Here is a 19,035-nt window from a genome sequence, read left to right on the forward strand (position 1 = left end):
GGTATTGGTAGGACTAAGTGAAGGACAACAAAAATAATAGAAAGGTATTAAGGACATGCTTTATGAAGTCATTCTGGAGCCTGCTTATTTTGAGAGGGGAAAAAAAGACTTGAGCAGAGTCATGGCATCAGTGTTCAAATGCTGAAGTAATCAAAGGAGTTAGCTTCAAAAGAATTTTCTTTCTATAATGAGGAATCTCAGGTTTTAAAAAATGATAGCTACTTTCATGACACAATAAGCAAGAAATAACAGGTGCCGACATTCTGTGTACTTCACCATGTTTATCCCTTCTTTTAATATTCTTGATACAATAAATTGAACTCCAATTAAAATATTTCATAAATAGTATCTCCTCTAGAATTTTAAAAGCTATCTATGACTTTCACTCACCCATTTCTTCCATCTTTAAACTATGTTGCTTTGGAAGTGATGTAGGCTGCATATTAAATAATAAACGTCACAGACATTTTGCAACCTTGAATCACATTCCTACAACCACATTTGGTGCTAATTTCTTTGACTCAAACCACTCAAGTAATCACCACTACTATCTGTTTCTTCTATTAAGTTTCCTGTCTATGATCTAGTTTTAATGCAAAAGTGTAGCCATCAGAAACACAGAAAGTTGGACAGTTGCTTAATTTTCTATGTATTCTAGAAGCAACGAAAAAGCAATTTTCACATTTAAGGGAAAGAGAAGATATTTCAATTTTAATATGTGTGTGTATATATATGTGCATATATATGTGTAGACACACACACACACAAATATACACAAGTGATACACAGAATTTGGCTTTTCTTCAAATGAAAAAAAATTAAGGCAATATCTTCTGTACACCTTTTATTTTGTATGACCCATTTGTCATCCATATCTTCATAACTTAAATACGCAGTGAAATAAGATAACGAAAAGTATGTTTTTTGCCTCGCTTTGGCTAGGGTCCCTGATATATTTTACCTGCCTTTCTTTCCATTACCTTTTTAGATTTTATGAGGAAACTTGATTTTAGACACTGAATTGTCTGAAGAAGCACAAAACATCAAGTTAGTATTTGACCATGAGCAAATACAGACATAAGCTTGACTTGACCAAAAAAGATGATTGCACAGATAAAAGGATAAGACTTTGAAGGAATAATATAAAACAGCACTTTATACATGAGGAACAGGGATAGATAAATGAAAGGAATGGATCGGGAATGAAACACAGGAGTCCTAAATTACAAAAGAGAACACCCTTGAAGTAGGAAAGATGAGGACAACTGGCCTCACAGAGCAAATCAGCCTCAATTTGTTCCTCCTTTCCTCAGCACCCTTTCCTTCTCATCTGATCTTTCATCTGAGAGATCGATAAGTTCCAACAAATAATGAGAACATCAGCAGGCAGAAAGAAAGATGTTCCTTGTTAGAAATATCTTAAAGATAATGCTCAACTTTCTCTTCTCTTAAAATTAGGATGTATGCTGCCGATTGTTTGTTCTCAGTAGGAGCGATAGAAACATGGGAGAAAAAAATAAAACATTTGTTTCCTTGGGAAAATAATTGATTGGGATATGTAAACAGATTGGGAATATGGAACCAGAGTAGCTTTCTGAAATAGACCCTGGAATTGGAGCAAAACAGAGTATATATATATATAAAAAGGAGGACTGCATGTAAATCTAGATTAGACGTGTCAAACCCAATTTCATTGAAGAGCGCTCAGGGTTGTGTTTAATTTTGGGGGGTGAGGTGGGGGTGGCCAGGCTTGATGTCACTTGTATCAGGGGTGCCTATGGCCCAAGCTCTTTGTCAGCCAAAATGGGATCCGAGGCGCCATTTTTGGCTGGAACGCCCTCTCCTCTGCACGTAAAAATAGAGCTTGGGAGGGCCGTTTTTTACTGGCAGAGTCACTGCAGGCCAGTCCTTCGCTATTTCCAAAGCTCCTCCACAGGCCAGATGTAAGCACCCAGTGAGCAGAATTTGGCCCCCAGGCCTTGAGTTTAACAGTCCTGATTTACATTCTCCAAAGTGATCAATATTGGCCTCCAAGAGTTGACTGTACTATTCATAATTGCTATTATTATTCATAATATCAATAGTTACAAGTAACATTTACTAAATTATTTTCATGTAAAATTTGAATTTGGAATCTCTGTTTAGATGTTATATTTTATGTATTTAGTAAGCCTTGAGTAAAAAACATCCCAGAAAGCTAAGCCTGGTCTATTTACTAACCTTATGCACACAGCTTAAGTAAAAATATAAAAGAATGTACCTAGGATGGCTATACCAAGAGGCAGGAAAATGGGTGATTAGATGAGCTATTTATGTATCATGTGATCAAACAAAATATAGTATTGTGAATATATTAGAACTAGATTTGGAAGAACTATCCAAACAAATAGAGGTTGTTTGATTTACGTTTCCCAGATGAATTCCTATAATGTTTTGGGACCAAAATCATGTAGAAAGATCATTAGGCTTCCTCAAGCCTACACATAGAGCTATCCCGGGAGGGTAAAGCTAACTTAAAAGCTAAGGTGATAAATGTAGGAAGTCAAGAAAAGCACTCCTGGGTGAAGTATCAATGGACAGTAATGGGACCTAACAAAATTGGTGAGGAGAGACAGTAACATCATCACATATTGCAACATACATTTAAAAAACCTTGATACCTGTAAAGTAAGCTATTATTGATACATATTTAATAGTTAAAGAAGCCTACAATTCAAACACTTTCAAGTCTTCGCTGTTCATAAAATACCATAGTATGAACCCTGCATTTCATGTTTCCCAAATTATGCAGAAAGAATTCATGGGCAAATTAGAAGAGAAGCAAAAGGCGCTGAAAAAAGAAAATTTTGAGGAAGATGAAAATATACAGCATTCAATGTAAATGCCTCAGATATTCAATGCAGCAATGTGCAAGTTCAGACTAAAGGACAGTGGTCCCAATCTTTGCTTACCTAGTTCATAAATGTTTCAGGATCTTTATTATCAAATAACAGGAATTTTGCACAGAGCAAAATAGTTGGGCTCTGCATATACAGTATGCAATGGTAACCTATCGCAAGCAACCCAAACATTTGTGTCAGAAAAACTAAGTTACAGACTTACACAAACTTTTAGTGTAATGAAAGCTAGCAGATCTGGCAAAATAATTTAGAACCAAGATAGTTCTGGCTTGCCTCGAGGAATGAAAAAGAAAAGTGCCAAAATGTCCATTACCAGCTGGTTTCCTCTTCTGTCATTAAAAAGTAGGCCAAACACAAATGTCTAAATAAGAAAAGTTTATTTCATGAATATAAACATTACTGCAAAATCCAGAGGTGTTTTAAAGAGCAAATCTTGAAATGTCATGAATCCTACCTTAATTTAAGAGTCTTTTTAAAAAGTTTTTATTCCTTTTCATTTTCCTCACGATACTAATATGATGGCTAATAAATTAAATTAGCCACATAAAATATGATGTTGAATGGACATCAAGCATTTATTGATTCAATAAATATGTAAAGCAAAGAAGAAAGGCAGTTTGAGGTTAATTACTATAATATATATGCTATACAGTATATATAATACTATAAGCTTCCCAGATATTTGATTCAATTTACTTTGTTGGTTCTTTCTCTTTGTACATTTCAGTTTTCCACAAAGAAATGTTTTACAACCTACTCTTTTGCATTTTTTTTTGTAGAACAAGCTTGTTAGTTGGAACTACACAAAGAAATCCCTGACATGGGAACCAATAAAGGCATAATTGCAATTCTATTCTTGTAACTAATGTTTTAACTTAGGAGTAAATAATACCAAAAAGAGTTTGGAAAATAAATTTTGTCGGAATGGCAAAAAGAATTCTATTAAGGATATAATTTTTTCCATGTGTTGTATCTTAGAATTTTAAATTTCAGATAATAATATTACTTACCATGGCAGAAGCTTTTGATAAATACGGAAAATGAAGCATAAAAAATTAAAGCATTTTTGCATCAAGAATATCATATCTTACAACATAGTATAAATGAACATAATACATTCCACTGTATTTTAGTATTTTAGCTATATTGGTCTGATCAACTTGATACCAACCGATTTTATTTAAATATCTGGTTCATAGTTAATAACTATGGCCAAGTATTCAATGTAAATGCTTCTCTTTGATTCAGGCAATTAGTTTAATTTTAGTTAAGTTAATGTAGTTAAAACAACATGCACAGTAATTAATCATTCATGTTCATCCCACAGAATATGATTACTCTAATCTGGATTATAATTGCACATTAATCATACATTCATACTTTTATAAAAACCCAGGTTTATAATGATTTTTCTAAAAAGATGCAAACTGTTTTAACTCAGTGAGATTGCAAAATAGATATATGAACCAGACTACTGTACTTTCATTCTGTTATTTGGACTAGGAAAGATATCCTAATGACAGAATAAAATTAAGTCAATACACTAGTTCAGTAATTTTTAAAAATTCAAGAGGCAATCATACCATTTTTTAAAATTAATGCTCAGTTTTCCTCTTCTTACTCTACTCAGTGCACCTCCATAGATCTACAAGTGCATTCATAATGGTGTATTTGATAGGTCTCTCAAGCTAGAGCAGTTCTCCAAGTGTTTAGAATTTTGAATATACCAAATTGTCAGATGCTACTTGAACTTAACTGGTTATTTGATGCAATCGCAAAATAACATTTTTTCTCTAGCTTTATACAATTTATTAGATTACAATTGGCTATAAAGTTTCTGTTCTATTTTAGAGCAAACAAGATATGTGTGTATAATATATATTATAATACACATATGTGTGTACATATGAACACTTGATGTTTTAAAACATATTCATAAACTGCCTAGGAATGTGGAATTATTTAACATAAGAACTATTATTCATAAATTTAAACAAATGAGGCTGGACAAAAGAATAAACACAAACCCTGAGGTCTGCCTTGCTCTTGATTGAATCATCCTAAATATTATTTGTGTTAACTTGTTACTAAGTCAAATGAGTAAAGAAAGTTCTAAAGCTTTCTTTCTAAAACTGGTGTATTTCAGCTTAAAGGTAAATATAGTGTATGAGTTCGGCATAATGTTATTTAGCAAAAATATTAATCCCTCTCAGAGGAAGAATATTTTATTGACAATTCTTAATGTCCAAAGAGTCTTGGCATATTCGGGTCTTTTCCCGTGTAAGACACAGGAAAAGACCTGAATACGCCAAGACCTATATACTTGTACACGTGAAAATCTACAAAAACATATACAGTGGTACCTCTACTTAAGAACTTAATTCATTCCTTGACCAGGTTCTTGAGTAAAAAAGTTTGTAAGTAGAAGCAATTTTTCCCAAAGGAATCAATGTAAAAACAAATAATGCATGCAAACCCATTAGGAAAGAAATAAAAGCTCGGAATTTGGGTGGGAGGAGGAGGAAGAAGAGGAGGAAGAGGACAGTCTCTGCCCAGAGCAAAGGGAGCATTTCTTTTCTCTGGGCGCTGGCAGAAGTTTATTCTCTCTCCAAGCACCCAGGGAAAGGAAAATGCTTCGTTCGCTCTGGACTGCCAAAGCCTCCTTAAACACCACCGAAAAGCTCATCTGGCAGCCGAGAAAAGCCCAAGATGGCCGGGATTAAAGGGGGAATGGCAGGAAACTGGTCAGACCTTTGTGCCACTCTCAAATTTCCTGGGATATTTTTTCGGGCTCCGGTTCTTAAATAGAAGATGGTTTTTAAGAAGAGGCAAAAAAATCTTAAACACCTGGTTCTTATGTAGAAAAGTTCTTTAGTAGAGGCATTCTTAAGTAGAGGTACCACTCTGTGTGTGTGTGTGTGTGTGTGTGTGTGTGTGTGTGTGTGTGTGTATGTATGTATTTATTTATTAGATTTGTATGCCGCCCCTCTCCGAAGACTCAGGGTGGCTAACAACAATAAAAAAGACAATGTGAACAAATCTAATATTAAAAATAATCTAAAAAACTCCAATTGTATGTATGTATGTATGTATGTATGTATGTATGTATGTATGTACGTACCTATCTACGTTTCTTCCTTCTTACTTATCTATCTATTTATTTAACAAATAAATGAACTGGCTATCATCTTTGCCCAGTATAGTATTTTTGGCAGGCAGGAGTCAAAAGAAATATTGCAGTTACAATCCTATAAACAGTTATTGGAACAATAGATCATCCCTAAAAGAGTAGCAATCATCAATGCACATGTCCATTCATAAATTGTTCACTGATGATGATATCAATGACAATGAAAATATGCAATCACTATTAATGTTTATATATTGTTTCCCTTGCACTCCCTGCTTGAAAGCTTTACCCCCACAATGACATATCACCATATGGCTTCTATATATACAGAGATTCAAGCCTGTAAAATATCAAGTATCCCTTGAAGACATTTTAGTGGTTTCATCACCAACCTGCCCAAAATCAAAGAGGAAATAGAATTCCCAGAATACTAGACTGGCTCTACTTATAGAAACTAAAAGGAAGCCACAATAGCAACAACAATCACAGTAAACAAACAAGTAAAGCAAAACAAAGGGACCAATAAGAATCTATTTTAATGCCATGATTCTGATGCTGGTTTAAACATATTGCTATTTGTGCAGCTAAGTAAGAATATGATTATATAAAATAGACAGAAAAGTAGATGCAGTTTGTCCATACGTATAATGAATATACAATAATTAGCATATTCTTGTGTTTAATATACCGTAGGTTATGGAAAGAAACACTTGAGAAATCAAGTTATATTTTTTTCTCAAAGAACCAAGATGCAACTACTGTATTATGAATCCTGTTCTGAAATAAAAATAATCAAGTCAAATAAAATTCATAACTGTATCAATATATCTAAAAATCCTCTTGTCCCTAAATACAAGCTCAAATTTTCAAAACAATTTTTAATTCAGCTTACCTCACATTTAAATATATATATGCTGAAAACTTGATCCACACCTGACAGATTTGATTTGTTTAATTTATTAATAATATCCTAATGCTTTGGGTCCTATTGCCAAAGCATACCATATATGTATAAATATTTAACTCAGGAAGAAAATAACTACTGACTGGTACAACATAGATTTATGTTTCATCATACACATTGTGTTTCTCTATAACTAGGGTCAGTGTGAGCTCCACCATTATTTCAAAGAGCTTTCAGGAGCTTATATGTACATTAATTTAAGTTGATGTTTCACTACCGATTCACTTAAAAATAAAATCTTGAATAATGTGTCATGCAAATATTTTCTTATTATCAAAATAATTTACAATATTTTATCTTTTCTTTTCTTCTACCATAGCATACTAATTCAAGAAGGTATCATATCTTCTAACTATTGTCATTTCTAACTAAACTTCCATGTTTAAATTATAAAGACTAAAATAGTGAAGGTTTAATTTTTAATTTAATTTTAATTAAATCAGTAAATTATTGGGAAAAATCAAAAGAAAAAGCTGTATGTGAAATATTGATTACACACAGAACAGTTCTAAGCATTATTTTTCAACGATAAATGTCCCTTAGATTAATAGACATATTCTTGATAAACTTAGGATCAGCCAATAAAAACTTGCTAGTAAGAAAGGAGTTTATTTTTAAAGGATTGCTTCTATGATATTCTACTACTCCAAGACTAACAAGCTTTTCCCTCTTCAATACCCCCAGGCAAAATTAGAAAATTAGTACCCATACCAGTACTTTCTTTATATGATAGAAACCCTATTATGCAAGCACCAGTTTTCTATGTTCTTTGTAACACTGTTAAGTCACTCTTATAGCCCCAGGTCAACTTTGCCACACTAAACAGCACACCCATTAATCCAAACTTCCAATTATGAAAATCTTTTGAATGATCTCCCTGTGGCTATTTGAACACATGAAGTTGTCCTGTACTTGTTTTGATGAGGTGAGAGAAGGGGAGATGTCTATTCTCACAATATTTTCACAGATTCTTTGTGAAAATGAGCAAAACAATCACATTAATATATATGAAAGGATTATTGTTCACTAGAATCCACAGTATGGAACTTTGGCACTTATTATACCTGGGAGCAAAAGAACAGAGGAGTTATTAAATTACTATGTGGTAAAGACAACATAGACATTAAAATTTTATAACACTATTTGGTTAGTATCTTATACATGATGAATTTAAAAACAGGAGTTAGGTTGCTTCCCAAAGAGGAGAATAAAGCCCTCTTCCAGATACATTTTTAAATTCCAATTGTCAAATCAATTCCCTTATTACAATTGTTCTAACAATTAATGGGTATGGGACTACACTGGTGATATTATGGAAAACTCAAGATCATAATTAAAATTTATTAGATCTGGGCTGCACTTTCTATCCTCATTTACCTCTAATTAAACCCTGTTGAATCTAGTGAGACTTACCTCTGAGCTGACACAATTAGGACCATAGTGTTAAAATGCTTTTTTTTAAAGGAAGTATATGGAATTATATCTTGGTTTAGCAATTTTAAAAAGATAATAAATGACAATACAAGTATTGAAGCTTAAATTTCATTTAGCATATGGAATATAGATTCCTAGTAAATACAAAACTCATTATAAAATCAATATCAACATAACCACTGAGCCCAAGAGAAATAGAAAAAAGGTCATTCCCAGAAACTCAAACAATTTTCCTGCTGGAAAAGAAAAATTTTAATTACAGATATTATTAACCAGAACTGTCACTGAGAGGTTATTCTTTTGTTTATCACAAATAAATACAATTACTTTAAAATTATTATTATCAGAATAAGAGATTTTATATTGATTTAAATATATATTTTAAAAAGCTAAAAAGTTTTCATCAAATGAAATGAATTGTTCATTATTATTTGTATGTACTTTCAGTATTAGTTTCCGTTCAGACAGCTTCATTTCTCTAGAAATTCTCTTCCTTGTATTCTCCCCTCAGAAGATTTTCCCTGAACATTATATTACAGTATTTCTAGTTTTTGTCCTATACTTAGAATTAAAGTTAAGGGTTCTTCCTCTGAAACAGTAATAATAGGTATTTTCCCAATATATTACTAATACTGAAATTGTCATTTTTCTGACAACAAAACATCATTTTTCAGACAACACAATGTAAGAAATACACAAAAAGATTTAAAAATATTTCATTACCTGAATGCACAATTCCCTGTTTAAAGACATATTTTAGCATTTGTATATTAAAGAAATTTCATATCCATTTGAATAACTGTATGATTTAATTATATATAGAAATGCAAACAACAAAAGATATCGACTGTCTATTATAAATAGGTTTCAGTTCTCAGAAAGTTTCTAAAACATTGAAGTTTTATCTTCAATTGTTTATAATTTACTGAAGATTTATCTATTTTCATACCTTCAATCTATTAGATGCCACTTTCCCAGAATAAAACAGGTTTGTTGTGTTCTATCTTCTACAAACATATCAATATTATATTCTAATTTATCTGAATAATCGAGAAACTGACATCTCTGCAGGTCAAAGTTTATTTTCATATCAGACCTTCAAGCATTTAATGATTCAAAAAGAAAAAAGATACTCTGAAATAACTGCATGATGCATGTGTAGCAAATAATAAAGACTGTTTTAATATTTACTATGCAATGAAAAACACTACACATTAATCTGAGATATTTCAATTGGCAATTGCATCTTTTAATGTTTCCAATTAAAGACATATTTACAGCAAACTACAAAAATAGACAAGATAAATAACCAGCAATAAAAAGTTGTTAGTCTACCGGGGAATATTAATGAAAAAACACCCAATAAGGTATTGTTTAAAAAAAATCTTTTTACCTCAGCTATAAAAGCAGCACTCCCTCACATGTGGGATAATAAATAATGTTTAAGAATCCAACAAAAACAAAGAACTGATGGAGTGGAGAAAGTCACTTTTACCTGGTAAGTGGCAGTAGCATCAGAACTGGGATCAGAACCTAGGCTTCTCAACTTCTCCTTTAGTTTGTGATGAGAGCCATGGCGGAGGCAGTAGATCACTCCAGAAGTCAAGAGAACTCCCAAAATGCAAGTAATGGAGAGGAGTGTCAGTATCATAAATTTGGTGGTATCTTTCTCTTCCTGAGCATGGTGAGGCAAAAGTTCCAGCTTGTTTTTCTACATCAATATATATAAAAAAAGAGGGGGGGGGGAGTTGATATGTTTTAGAATGTATTTATTCATTGTCCACTTGAACATTTTTAATCCTGCTACAGACAAAATTGTTAATTGAATAAAGCTGTTATTTTTATTAAAAGGATAAAATTGCACTGTTTGCAATTATTTTGTCAAAGTAGATCTCAGTTCTTTGGAACTAATTTTGATAAGATCTTTCCATGCATTGCAAACATTTACATATATGCATACAAACAAATGCACACACATAGAAATGAGTTGAATAAGTTTTGTTTTCTACTCATATATTTTGAAAAACACTAAATGGAGGCATTCTAAAAGAAGAATCGTTAAGTTTAGCGACTGCAAATCCTATTTGTCTGTAAATAGTACAAAAGCAAAAGAAAATGCCCTAAATCAAATGTAACCAAATTAACTGTCCCAAATAATAACCTTTTAGAACGCCACTTTGATAAAACTCATTGCATTGTTTATGCCTTTAAAAAAATAATTCAACTATTGGACTGCAAAATCGGTTTTAGAGAGGAAATATTCCAACAAAAAGTTTAACTACCTCATAGGCAGCTTTCCTCATGATACTTTTTATACAAGTGGTAAGTGGATTTCTTCTGTTTGATTTATCATCCCGAATATCTGTTCAAATACATTTTCTTTTAAAAAAGTATATTAGTTATTTTTATTTGTGGAGAAGAATTTTCACTTTGGAAAGCAAAATCCATCTTTCTTTTCCACCTTTTTCTTCATAGAATCAAATAAAGTTTAGTATCCCCCTTTTCTAAAGAAAAGGGGAAGAGGGAAAAGGAAACCTTTCAAACTTGATGCAATGTTGCCTTTTAATTATGCGCGACCGCGCGTAGCAATAAAACAGAAGAAATACAAAGTGATGCATTTTGTCCTCCACTCGCACAAAAGTTGTCCAATAATTTCCCCTCATTAGCTTCATTGTAAGATATATTAGCAACAATTAAAATCGCAATCTGACTATGATAAAGCCAGACACGGAAGATTGCAGGCGCGCTCATTTAGCCAGCGCTTCACATTTACCAGGGAAATGAATGGAAAAGCCCTCCCCTGCTTCAGCTCCGGTCGCTTCAAGATGCGAACAATTAGCCAAGTCTTCTTCACCGCCTCATTTCGTGGACTAACCACACGGATCTTTCCCCCCTCGCTGCCAAGTCCGACCTATTCATTATCACGCCTATCTTCAGTAATTTTCTACTCTGCATTCAGCTAGTCTCCATTCAATTTCCTCCCGGAGAGCCCCGTCCACAAGCGGCATTTGTATTAAGCCCCGAGCGGATTTTTTTTTCCTTGCTTGCTTTCTCTTCCTCCCTTTTATTTCCTTTTCTTTTTGTCCTGCCTCTATCTTAGGGAAGCCGCAGAAGTAATTAGACCCGCGTCTTGGCGGGGTTGCCATTAATTAGCCTTCTTGCTTAGCCTTAGTTCTACAGCCTCGCGAGTGACCCCGGCTTAAAAAAGAAAAAAAAGGAAGCCAGAGGCAGGTCAGTTAGACTCTCCCGTGCCTTGTTGCGAAGAGCGAGGCTCGCCGGCGAGGAAGCAGTATTAGAGGCCAGAAGAGCGCGCCCTCGCCGGCTTCTCAGGGAGGAGCAGCAGTGGCTAGCTCCTCGCGCCACTTTCGCTGTCAAGCTAAATGAAGCCGAAGCTAACTCCTCTGCCGCCGCTCCAAAGCGCTGGAGCAACCGGGAAGGACGTGCGTGCGCTCCCTCCTCTTCCCGCCCCCTCGCCAACGGGAGGAGTCTCTTGCCAAATCTCCACCTGTCTTATCCCTTTCTCCAGGCGCGGAGTGGGATAAGGACCCGGGCAGAGCCGCCTCTCAAAAACAGGCGCTCGGCCGGCTCTCCTTAGAACCACTTTCATCCCTTTCGGTCCTGATTGCCGGGAAGGGAGCGGCTCAAAGGAAACCTCTTAATATCAGGGGTGCTGGGAAAGGGGAGGGAGTGGATACGTAGCCTCCATTAGGCAGAGAAGGAAGTTAAATTCCATCAGCCACTTCCCAGAATTTACCCGTCTCACTGAAATAGGCTTACTTCGAAAGCGTAGCTGGAAGCAACGCGGTTTGGGAAAGTCCCCCTCGACCGTGGGCTTTGCCTCCGATGAAGGCAGAAAGCGACCTGTCTCAAGATCCCGTGGGTAACTTTGGTTCCGGCAGTCGAATTCCACGTTCGTTCCCTCTCTGCAAAGCGAAGGAATTGCAGAGAGGCGCTGCCGAGCCGAGAATAGGGCTTCAGCGGACGCAATTCCTAATAAACGCATTATGCGCAGAGAAATACATGCCACAACCAGCGAACAGCGTTTTCCAAGGAACGACGAAATCTCGGCCGGCTGATTAGCCGGTTGCTGAAGGAGCAAGGTACACTGCTGCCCAAAAGTTCCTTCCTTTTGTGCAGCAAGGCGGCAGGGTCAGTGTCCGTAGCAGTAACGAAGGAAGAAAGCCCAGCAGTTGGAGAAGCAGCCACGGTCCCGCTTTGAAAGCAAGCTGCAAAGCGCTCTGGCTAAGCTTTCGGTGCGGGCGCGTTTTCTGATAACGCTTGCAGTCTGCGCGGACTGCCATCCCGCTGCGAGGCAACTTTTCTTTCCCAACTGAAGCCAAGGAGGCTTCCGAGACCGCTCTCTTCGATCTGGGCAAGGCGACTACCCGAGAGAGGCGCACTCTCTGGCTGCCCATTTCCCAGTGCCACCCAACGCCCTCGCGGAAAAGGGTGTTCTCTTCAACTTCTCAAAGCTCTTTAAGCCAGCTTTTCCCACTCGCCCGGCGTTTGCTTTTCTTGGAAAGAGAGGTCCGCTCTTGTGGGTAGGCCTTCTCCTCCCGTAGCATTTGCTCTCTGGAGACAAGCAAGTCCTTTGGGACTGCAGCCTAAAGACCTGGCCTTAGCTTTAACAATTAGCATTTCGCTGAATGGCCTCCAACCTCCTGAAGTGGCCATTTTCGTTTAAGTAGGAGCGTCCAAAAAGTGGCCAAATTCGCCCCCTCTCTATCCTTCAGGCGGGTCGGTGCTGCGCAAAGGGTCCTTCCACTTTCCGGAGTGGCCGGACCAATCGCCTCGAAAGCATCCCAACGCTTCCCCGGCAGCTGTACTGTGCACCCAGAGCAAAGCGAAGGGAAAAGCCTTCCTATTCTTCGCCAGAATTTGATGCGTGGCCGGGTCTGTGATAGATTTAGCCCTCATCAGCACCTACTGCAGCGCAATTCGATATATGAACCCCAGCTTTGAAGAGAAGCCATCCTTGATATTCTATCGAGCCCGCCTCCCTTAAGTGCTGTTCAACAGTTGATATCTTAGATGGGGAGGAACTACGCGCGCCCCTCCTATTTTGTCTACACACCACTCTTGCTTTTTCTGTAGCGCGCGCACCAACACACCAATGGCGGTTGCTAGTGGAACTTTACGTTTGCATCTGATCCTCTCGTGAGGGTCTCTTAAGATTCGGGTCCTAAGCTCACACTTCTTAGGGAAGGTGGATACTTAATGGCTCTGCAAGACAGGCTTCTCAGCAGCAGGGTGTAAGATTACCTTGTAATTAGTTTTCCTTGCTACTGACCTTTTTAAGATTTCACTACCAAGCACAAAATAGTTTAGGGAAACCCACAGAGCGCCACAAGCCTTTGTAGCTAAGATATCCCGCACCTGCAAATCCAATAGTTTCTAAGCACAGTTTCTAAGTGGGTGTTTCTCAGAAATTAGTTATCTGCACAGAATCAGGTAAAACACCTTGTATAAGAAAGCTCAGGAAAATTGTTTTTTTTTAAATTCCCAGTCATGTGTATATAGAATTGCAAGTTAAATAGAATCAGACTGAGACTGATATTCAGGAGATGCTAGTTTACATCACAAGTAATAATCTATAAAATGTTGAAAATGAATCTATGTGTGTGGGTAAATAGGATGTATTTGAAATACAGTACAGTACTGTCTTCAGTAGAAATATTCAAATAAATACTATATTCTCAGGGAAGAAATGATTTAGTTTTAAATTTCACACATGGTGATATCTCTCCCAGTTTCAATTAAAATGGGACCAATACCTGTGTGTTACAGGTGATCGGAATGCAGATTTTCATACTTGTGCACAAACAAATGTCTGAGAAAATGCTAGGTATCCTTAAATTTGGAATTCCTTTCTCCTGAACTGGGTGGGATCTGCATTCACCTGAATACAGGGTGCATTTTAGCTTGGAGAACAGTATCACCTCTATGAGAAATTCTTAGGCTTAGAGATTCTAATTAGGAATATCTTCATACTGACAGCAAGTTATTATGCAGGTACTGTGAAGAAAGCACACCTATTTTTCATCTTCAGCAGCAGTATTTAAAACATACATATTCAAGTTTGGAAAGGATTTAAGTTTGTTTTGTGATGGTCATTTGCATAACAAAATCCCACCCTTCAAATCCTTTGACCTGAATGGGTTTTCAGACTGCTTTACAAATTGGCTCTTGTTGAAAATGAAGATACTGGGTGCTATTTTAAGCAGGCTCCAGAGTGTTACGCTCATCTCCCATGCCAAACCCAGTATATTACTTCAAAAAGAGAGTGGTGGAAGTGTCCTGCCTCACTTTTGCCTTTCAAATAAAAGCATTTTCCCTTAAATTAACAAGGACTTTGAAGCAGCATCAGTGAGAAAGTGACTGGACTGGGGACAACTACTTAAGTTGCACACAAAGAAAAGAAGCTACCCTATTTGAAGATGGCAGAAATCTACTCAGGACTGAAATTTCCATGCAGTCCCAATACACATCCAGAAAGGCCAACACAATTTAAAAAGCAATACATATATATAGTGTGTGCAAAAGGATTTTCTGTCGTACCATCACCTACTTGTTCTGTTTCTCTTGTGTATTTTGTTCTTTCAGCGGTTTAATTATTCTGAGATAGAATGATAAAAATGCAAACTATAAAAGTTTATAGTTTGTGAAGTTTATAAAGCCAGTTTGGTCTAGCAATTAAAGCACCAGATTAGAAACTAGAAGATTAATTCTACATCCATTTTAGATACAAAGCCAGTGGGTAACTTTGGGTTAGTCACTTTTTGTCAGCCTAGCCCATATAGCCCCTAGCCCCTAATATAGGATTAAAACATTTAAAAGATAATGAATACATAACATAACAGAACTCTGTGTCTTCCACATGTAGATGCAGGATTATTTGCAAATTTGCATGTTAGTTTTACAGTCTCAGAAATTTAAAGCCAGGAATTATGTAGTCTCAAAAAGCTTAAACAACTTTCCAATTCTACCTTAACTTTCTCTCCACATTACTAGCCCAACCTTAACCAAAAATTCACATAAGGGAATTCACAAAAAGCTTATAAATATTTGCTAAATCAGTCTGTCCTTTGTCCTTGACGAGCACTTGCTCTCTCAAGGTTCCTGTCTTCCATTCAATTGCATTCTATGAATTATGTTCCAATAGAAGAAAGAGCACAAAAGCTAGTAAGTTTGTTTTAAAAAATGGTTTTAAAAAAACCCACTAGAAAATGGGTGGGACTTGAATTTTAACCAAAATTCATTCTATAACATTCTTCACCCTCATGTGGCCAGATCAAGATGCAAATAAATGAATGAAAACCAAGGGTCATTAACAAGAGAGATTCAAATCAGATCCAAGAAAATCCAAAAGCAAACTAGATGACATTTGGAGGCAGTTTTAACTATGAGGGTGACGGTTCTTTCTCCAAGCTTGTGGGTTGATTTCCAAACATTTCGTTACCGGGCTAGGTAACATCTTCAGTAGAGTTTAGGAGATATCAGGTCAGCATTCTTGTGAATATGCCAAGTGAGGGTCTTGTGATAGGTCAGGTGTGAGTCAAAACTGAGAGTCTTGTGATAGGGAGATTACATCAGGTTAGGTCATTGGGAGGTGAACTGATGATGGTGGGGGAGGTTCACGGGTTGGTTGAGGATCAGTGTTGTCTCTGATCCTCTGTACAGTTGATTTGGAGCATTAAGGCTTTGTAAGCTAGTTGTAAGTCAATGAGTCCATTGATAGAATTGCTTATGGAGGCTTCGAACTCATGAGCGTGGCGGGTGGTAACATGGCAGATTATTTTTGTGTTGCTTTAACTGAATTGGTGCTATTTGGTGTCAGTGTGGGTGGAGGTTAAAGATTTGGGATCATGGTGTTTGACTGCCAAGTGGTGTTTGTGGATCCTGATTTTTAATTGATGTGATGTTTGTAGAATTGGTTGCACTGATTACAGTTGACTTTGTAGATTACATTGTTTTTTTCATCCTTCTGTAGCTTCTCTTTGGTTCTGGATAATTCTTGGCAGAGTGTGACTGTAGTTTGTGGGCTACTGCTATTCTTATAGGTTAGAGGATTCTGGCTATCATTTCAGATACTCCTTTTGTGTTTGAGAAGGTTACTTTTTGCATGGTGATTGGCTGTGTGGTGTGGTGTGGTCTGGATGCTGGATGTCAGAATATGATATTTTTTGGCTAGCCGTTACAGAGAAAGACTTCAAGTAGCTGTTTCTCTTCCATTTTTCTTAGTGTTTATGGGGCTGCAGTGTGTCCTGGCCCTTCTGAAGAGGGTCTGGACAGAGCTTCTTTTGTGTGCAGTGGGTGGTTGCTTGCAAAACTGAGAATCTGGTCAGTATGCATGGGTTTGTGGTAGACACGGGTTTCCAGATCTCCATTGTCTAATCTCCTTAAGTGAATGTCAAGGAAGTGGAGTCTGTTATCTGTTTCCTCTTCATGTGTGAATTTGATCCTAAAGAATATATTATAGAGTAGGTGGTGTGCTTCTTCCATTTGGAAGCATCCGATGATGACTAAGATATCATCAATGTTGCATATCCAGAATTTTGGTTTTAATAATTTTTACTGTTCTAGAGATGATCCTCTCCAGATGATACAACTTAGAATACAGTTCTTTGTTCCCCCCATTGTACTCTTGGGGAGGGGGGAAATACTTGTAAGAGACATTATGGTGAGTCCCATAGCTATGACCCTACTGTGTGCTTTTAAATAGCAAGAAAAAGAAGAGTGAGAGGAAGGCTGGTTTTCTGAAAGCCTGGCCTCCAAACCCAGATCAGGATTCATCTCAAGTCTCCTCCCTTAACATAAGAGAAGTGCATTATTTCCAAACCCAGGCAATGCTAATAATAAATGAATCCAACCATCAGGTTTAGACTAGAACCAGTTTAGGACTAATCAGAGGTGTTTTCATTTGAAACTGGATGAAGGGAAAGAGGCATAAAATATTTTTAAAATATGTATGAATTTTACACCTCTAGATGATTCACATTTAAGAGAAATGAGAGCCTGGAGCCTGGGATAACAACAGTAGGGGAGCAGATACAGTATTTGGATAACAGGGGGAACAAAGTGATTGTTATTTATTATTTTTTAAAAGTATGCTACTTTTATAACCAGCAGCATTAATAAAAGAATATAATTCCACAAAACCTCACACACACAAAAATACTTCCCATCGCAGTGTCCCAACATCCCAAATCTACATTTAATGTTGAACTTTAAGAGTTCAGCATTAGAGCAATCATGACTCCTTAATGATCTTTAGCGCAACGTAAGTTTGCAAAGCCTGCAATCACTTGTTGTAGGCAGTGGGATTTCTAATAAATGATTTAAAAGTCCTGATATTCCAATTAAAAAGCAACTATTATAAATACCTGACCACTGTGCAACATAACAACTACAAAAGCTTAGATCCAAAGTCACTGCCTTGTTAATCAGAAAATTATTGCATATTGCATTAGAAAGTAATTTTGCAATACAGCACAACATCTGAATGCAATCCCTTCACCATCCAGCAGTGATTTTCTGCCTGCAAGGTTGAGTTCCATAAAACAAGTCAAAAGGCAAAGCTAATACATAGCCAAATGCAGTAGTATAGAGCAATACCCACATGCTTTCTCATATAGTTCTTCTTTAAAATTCGGGTTGGGTAGGGTGGAGTGGGATAGAACAGAATAGAACAAAACAGAACAGAAATTCTCTATTGGCCAAGTGTGATTGGTCTTAGTTCTTAAAACTAAGAATTTAAGGGGAATTTTCTTTGGAAACGACTACTTGGGTAGGAAACATTCCAAATAATTCCTTATTTGCAAACTATGCAGACATACTCCCGTGTGGAAAAATTAGATAACCTGTGATTAACACAACTCTGGATCAATATACACCATCATAGGAAAATAGTACTATAGTAGATGCTATTTTACATTGTCATGATAATCTTGAAAGCATTTTTCATTTTGTCCTTAAAAATGGGTTGTCTGTTTTAACAAACTAACTTTATTAATAGCCTTGCTATTCAGCCAAAGAGAAAAAACTTTAAGTCTGTGAACTTTAAAAACTATTGCTGACTGAAATAAGGACCACACTTGGCTAGTAGGTATTGCAGGCAGAGTCTATATTTGTGGGGGGAAATATGTTCCTTCTTTTTCTGTTAATAATAAATTAGCAGAAGTATATACTTGTATATACTATACTGAAGCTTTTTTCATTTGTAAAGTTTTCCATTAATCATACATTACATCGGGTTTAAATATAAACAACATAAACCTGAGATTTCAGTATGCAGAATTATACAACTTTTAAGATTTTGATTTTAAAATATGAATTTTTAAATCATATAAACCTCACACTATTTTTAATTGAGAATACACTCTAGAACTTAATAAATGGGAGAAGTCAGGCAGAAAAAATCATGTATTAATTCTCTACATTACAAAATCTTTTCAGAAGCTATTATCAGAGCAAGAGGCATTGTGGTTGAGATTCAGGGTGGGAGAAATCCTTTGTGCTACTGAAAGCTATTGTTCCTCTGTACTGATGAAATTGTACTTGCAAATCTGCCATTCAAGGAGGCCAAAAAAAGGAGAGGGGGAATAGAC

General features: G+C 36.3%; 1 protein-coding gene across 1 annotated transcript in view; it reads right to left on the reverse strand.

The window, feature by feature from the left end:
• Positions 1-19,035, reverse strand: part of PTPRN2 (protein tyrosine phosphatase receptor type N2) — a 797,416-nt gene that overhangs the window by 140,301 nt on the left and 638,080 nt on the right. Inside the window, exon 13 of the mRNA XM_070729468.1 lies at positions 9,924-10,139. Coding sequence (XP_070585569.1) covers positions 9,924-10,139 — 216 coding nt within the window. The remainder of the gene's footprint in view (positions 1-9,923; positions 10,140-19,035) is intronic.

Source organism: Erythrolamprus reginae, chromosome Z (assembly GCF_031021105.1).
Source record: "Erythrolamprus reginae isolate rEryReg1 chromosome Z, rEryReg1.hap1, whole genome shotgun sequence".
Lineage (NCBI taxonomy): Eukaryota > Metazoa > Chordata > Lepidosauria > Squamata > Dipsadidae > Erythrolamprus > Erythrolamprus reginae.